We start from the raw sequence: 6000 nt of genomic DNA on the forward strand, positions 1-6000 counted from the left end.
AGCGTCCTTTTATACTCCCTGACCCGGAAGTGGTTCCTGTCCAACAATCCACAAGTCCTCATTACTTCCGGGTCAGGGTAAAAGTCCTTCTCTTCAACCTGGAAGCACGTCGTTTCTCCTGTTCATGTGACCAGAACGTACTTCCAGGTTATAGGGCACATAACAGTCCGGCAGCCTCCCTACAGCGACTCCTGGTGGCCCCCATTGTATCCAGCAGGGCTGTGCATACAAACTACAAATTCCATGAGGCCCTGCTGGAATTCGGGGAACGTCCGTGCTGTCGGGAGAGCTCCACCTGGCGGCCTGGGGGTGAGGACCGGAATATTTAGCCGGCCATCCATCACACCACCATGTGCTCCGGTTTCCTTCCAAAGACATGCAGGTTTAGGGACACTAAAATGACGGCAGTGTCTGTGTGTGAGTGCTTGTATTCACCATGCGATGAGCTGATGCCCCGTCTAGGGATTGTTTCTGCCTCGTGCCCAATGCTTGCTGGAATGGACACATCCCTGGATTGATGGATTTGATCATTAAACATCATTTTCACAGATATTGCAGTAAGGTGTTCCTGGCAATTCACAACACTGCAAAGCCAAACCTGTTCTCACCGTGATAATATCTCACACTGCCACCTGGTGGATTCTTCCAGATTTACATAACGTATGCGTGCAAATATAAACAGTACAACACTTGTGTAGCAGGAGCATCTACTGGAGCATGCATCGCGTCGCGTGAAGTATAAACCTGGCCTTACACTCTTTACTTCCTTTAGCTCATCAGACTAGGTTACTCATTTTCTGCCTTATGGTGGGCTGTTCAGTACCAGACTCTAAGCTCGAGTCCATGACTCAGTGAAGGGGATTACCTTTTAGAGCTAAGAGAGATAGAGAGAGAGGTTAGGAGCCTGCACTGATACAGCACATTGCAGCAGGTTTGAAAAGGTTATAAAGTGTTATGAAAACACTGTATCTGAAAACCCGTCCGTGACGAGTTGACTTCTAATCTTTTTACTTTCTGCCTACTCAAGATAACCGATTTTTCCCTTTTTTGTTCCCACTGTAGGTTCACCACAATGCTGCAATGCTGGAATCCTATTCCTGAGCGGAGGCCGACGTTTGCTGAGCTCGTGGATGAGGTGCAGCAGATCATGTCCAGCTTAGATGGCGAGCACTACATCAACCTCCGAGTGACCTACGTCAACCTGGATCAGCCGCTGCCATACCCCGCTGTGGAGGAGTCTGCAGACGAGCTGGATTCGGACTCTTCTTCCTTGTAGATATCAGGAATCATTCAATGTTTGCCTAATATGAGGGGGCAAAAGGCACAATTTAATTTCCCCTGTTTTTTGGGGGAGTCAATTTTGTCGGCAAATTGCAACATATAGATGTTTTTTGCCAAACAAATGACTACGCATGAAAGTTGAGCATAATAAAAACTAGGACATGAATATTGATTAAAAAAAAAAAATGGCTGTTCACAAAGCACTCCAAGGAAAGTTCACATAAGGTTTAAGCAGTTTCGGTTGGGGTTTATCATCAGCAAGACAAGCATTCCGGCACATGAAATTAGGAACAAGATCCGACTTGCAGTGCACACTCCCTGACAAAACAAATGTATTAGTTTATGATGGAGGTGAGGTTGCCATGTTCCTCTATCTGGCCTATGAGTCATAGGAAGAGTTGAATCGTATGACACTCTTTATGTACCACATAGTGCAATACCCCCCCGTCTCAAGTCCTGTTATCAGATGTTTTCTTTCTCCTAATAAACTTGATGACTTTAAAGAAAATATACATAGGACTGGATTAGTGTGCCTTACTAAGGCAGCAACCCTAACCCTAACCCTTTACTTCTAGGCATTGCCGAGAAGTGATGTTCATTCTAGTCTAACTTATTGTTTAATTGTGTACAATCTTCATTTTTTTCTGTTTAACATTATCATTAATTACGTAGTATTCCTTGTTGACTGTACAAGGTTAGTTAGATGGCACACTACAAACATTTTTAGTAATAAAATGCACTGCATTTGTCATTCCGACCGAAGGTGCGTCACAGACATTAACACTCCTTTTTACAAATCCCACACCAAATTTCTGTAATGCATGTAATAAAAAGCATTGCATTTTTAATTTCAACACATGGTGTTGTGTCTGCCTTTCTGACAGGTGGCGCATCACAAACATTTTTAGTAAGAAAATGCACTGCATTTGTCATTCCAACCGAAGGTGTGTCACAAACATTAACACTCCTTTTACAAATTCAATGCCAAACTTCTGTAATGCATGCAATAATAAAAAGCACTGCATTTTTAATTTCAACGGATGGTGATGTGTCTGCCATTCTGACAGATGGCACATCACAAACGTTTTTAGTAATAAAGTGAATTGCATTTGTCTTTCCAACCAAACACTGACACTGCTTTTATGAATCCCATTCCAAATGGCATATAGTAGAGTCATAATCTTTGCATAGTGCACTGCAAATATTAATGCTGAGGTTAGCATTAATTATTTAGATTTCAACATGTCTTAGGTGCGTAGCACAGATAGTAATTACTATATTGACATAACTAGCTGTCCTACCTGTCTAAGATGAATTGAAATGTAATTAATCAATGTAGTGATCAATAATTAAGTAAAGAGTAATCAGTAGTAAGTTGTAATAGTAGTAATCAGTAGTAAGTAATCAATGTAATCAGCATTAACATTTGCAGTGCCCCCATTCCTTTTGTAATATGGTTTGCAAGGCACATAGTAATAGAATGCATTGCATTTGTCATTCCAACAGATGGTACATCCACCTTAAGTGTCTGTGTGTCTGCCTGTGTGTCCATCCATTTGCTGTGTCTCTATGATTCCAACAGATGGCACATCACAAACATTAACACCGCTTTTACAAGCTCCATGCTAAATGGCATATAACAGAGACATAAGCATTGGTGGTAGAATTCAGCTCCTCATAGATGGGTAGCACAGCTAGTTATTACTATATTGACATATTAACTAGCTGTGCTACCCGACTAAGGTGGGTTGAAATCCAAGTAATCAATGTAGTTCTCAGTGTTAACATTTGCAGTGCACCATCCACTGGAATGTGTTTTATAACGTACATAGTAATAAAATTCATTGCATTTGCCATTCCAACAGATGGTGCATCCACCTTAATAAAAGGATAACTGTCTGTGTGTCCATCCAGTTGTTATGTCTCTGTGATTCCAAAAGATGGCACAGCACAAACATCTTTAGTAATAAAATGCATTGCAATTTTTCTCATTCTAACAGATGGTGCACCAGAAACATTTTTAGTAATACATTGCATTTGTCATTCCAACAGATGGTGCATCAATCACAAACATTAACACTGCTTTTACATATCCAATACCAAAAGACATATAACAGAGACATTTGTATTGCATGGTGCACTGCAAACGTTAATGCGGAGGTTTACTTAGATTTCAGCCCGTCCTAGTTATTATATTTATATCAAGCCAGTATGCTTTTATATAATCTAGTACTGAAACTGTTAATCTGTTTTCATAGAACTCCATTTGTAAAACTAGTCTAAAGCCGGAATGTTCACATTTTTGGTTTCTTGTAATGTCAAGATGAGAAGCGCAGGGGATGTCAGGGTCACAGCTATTGCTGCAAACAGTGATTAATGCTCAGGATGCAACAGAACTTTATTTATTTATTGAAAAAAAAAATCTTAACACTTTTATGCTTAATTTATTTTTCAAGCTTTGTTGTTTTTCTGAGCGTTTGGGAGTTCATAAGGTGGGATGGATTCACCCTCTAAACCCGGTGTGCCCAACTCTTATGCTGGAGGTCCGCCGTGGCTGCAGGTTTTCCTTCTTGAATTGATTTCTGTTCCCTTCATCTTAACTGTTTTGGTTTTGAAGACTCAGTCCTCTGAGTTGATTCTTTTTCTTTAAATGGCAGTCAAACAGAAATGAGATGTGAGGCAAGCCAGCATGGATGACCAGCTAAGTCAGGGCCTCAGACTCCAACCAGTTTCTTACTTAGACGCCAGTTCTTGTTGTTAATTAAATTATGTTATATCTATGACACGTCGCCTCATCCACCACATGACAAACCAACTCAAGATCCCAGATTAGGACCCGAATGCAGCCATCCAACGGGTGACACCTCAGCACCACTCTAGTTCAGAGCTAGTTGGTGGCTGGAGTGCCAATTCTGCCACCAAACCCCAGGTTTCTCCCTGCTGGATGAGGATTAACGTCATACCCTGGACTGAGCAATTGCATGTTAAGGGCCCTGCTCGAGGGCCCAATGGAGTAGAGTCACTTTTGGCATTTGCGGGATTCGAACTGGCAACCTTCTGATTGCCAGTGCAGATCCCTATCTCAGAGCCACCACTCTGTCATTTAATTCCATGGCTTATCGGTGCTCTCCTTACTGCCACAACAGACGTTTCCAGGACTTTTGATTGTCATTTTTCAGAGAGCACCACTGTGTGAACCTGAGCTGATCAGCATCACCGATGCCTTCACCTTTCTTTATTTTCCGGTATTGTAGGTGTTGACTCGCTGTGTATCTCATTGATTGTCTGGCTGCTAATTAAGGGAAAATGAAACCATTGAGGGGTCCGAGTCTGTTAAAAGCAAGGTAAAACAATTTAATGAGCAACTAAAACCAGTCACTAATTAGGAAGATGGTTAGAATGAAAACCAGCAGCCACTCTGCGGCTCCCCGGGATGGTAGTTGGACACCCCTGCTCTAAAAGCTCCTAAATCCGCTTCTTTTATCAGACACATCACACTTTAGTTCAGATTTTCCACAGTTCCTTCTCTCCCATTTTCTTTCGACAACTCCATTCGTTAATCCCATAAACTAAGTAAGGTTTGTTCTGCGGTTCCATTTTGATAAATCAAAAGTATTGTTATTGTTGTACAGTATGTATATAAAAATCAAATAAAGGGATAACTGTGTGCATGCCACAAAAATAAAAGTGAGTTTTTGCACTAAGAGATGATTTGTATATTTTAGATCTCCTTGTTGTTGTTGATAAAGAATCAGGATTGAACTGTAAAGACTTGTTGAGATCTTTTACACGGTGTACGATATTCTTTGATTATTACCAAATTGACTTGGTTTGTGTGTGCCACGTGTAAATAAATGCAATAAGTTGTGATTGAATACTTGTGATAAGCATTTTCTACATTTTTTTTAATAAAAAGTTTAAGAAAAATTAGATGTCCATTGATATACTGATAATGGATTATGGATTAGTGGGAGCATTCTGGGATGGGACCCAAAGAAGGAGGAATACAGGGTGCGGTGGGTCGGTGGCTACAAAATTAGTGATGGGGAACATTTTCAGAGTTAGGTTGTATCGCTCTTAGAGCAGCAGCAAAGGAAAAAAATAATCTGAGGTGCGAGTGACTGCTTTGTCTTGGTAGAGTATTATATTCCTCTACTTTCCCCTTTTTGTATTATTAATATGTAGCCTTTGTCAGAATGCCTCAAATCTCCCAGACTTACCACTGTTTCTAAGGTACTGTACTGTATAACTTCTCCCCACCTTCCCTTCTAAATGTATAACCTCAGGCAATTAGGTTTAGTAAAAGACGAGCAGGAGTTAAGTTACAATTTAAATAATGTATTATTAATAATATTCATAAATAATAACAATATGCAAAGTACATGTGAATATTTTCAACCATCCATCCATCCTCTTCCGCTTAGCCGAAGTCGAGTCGCGGGGGCAGCAGCTTGAGCAGAGATGCCCAGACTTCCCTCTCCCCGGCCACTTCTTGTAGCTCTTCCGGGAGAATTCCCAGGCCAGCCGGGAGACATAGTCCCTCCAGCGTGTCCTGGGTCTTCCCCTGGACCTCCTCCCGGTTGGAGGCGTCCAGGAGGCATCCTGATCAGATGCCCGAGCCACCTCATCTGACTCCTCTCGATGCGGAGGAGCAGCGGCTCTACTCTGAGCCCCTCCCGGATGACTGAGCTTCTCACCCTATCTTTAAGGGGAGAGCCC

General features: G+C 41.6%; 1 protein-coding gene across 2 annotated transcripts in view; it reads left to right on the top strand.

The window, feature by feature from the left end:
- Positions 1–5156, top strand: part of mst1rb (macrophage stimulating 1 receptor b) — a 135535-nt gene extending 130379 nt beyond the window's left edge. Inside the window, exons 21-22 of one of the 2 annotated variants that reach the window (XR_007933921.1) lie at positions 1063–2044; positions 2226–5156. Coding sequence is in view for 1 of the 2 variants with exons in the window: in XM_051921416.1 (XP_051777376.1) it covers positions 1063–1276 (214 nt within the window). In the remaining variant the exon portion in view is untranslated. Of the gene's footprint in view, positions 1–1062 lie in introns of both variants that reach the window. The other variant, XM_051921416.1, reaches the window with a different exon arrangement.
- The last annotated feature ends 844 nt before the right edge of the window (positions 5157–6000 follow it).

The sequence above is a fragment of the Erpetoichthys calabaricus genome, chromosome 18, assembly GCF_900747795.2.
Source record: "Erpetoichthys calabaricus chromosome 18, fErpCal1.3, whole genome shotgun sequence".
NCBI classification, from domain to species: Eukaryota; Metazoa; Chordata; class Cladistia; order Polypteriformes; family Polypteridae; genus Erpetoichthys; species Erpetoichthys calabaricus.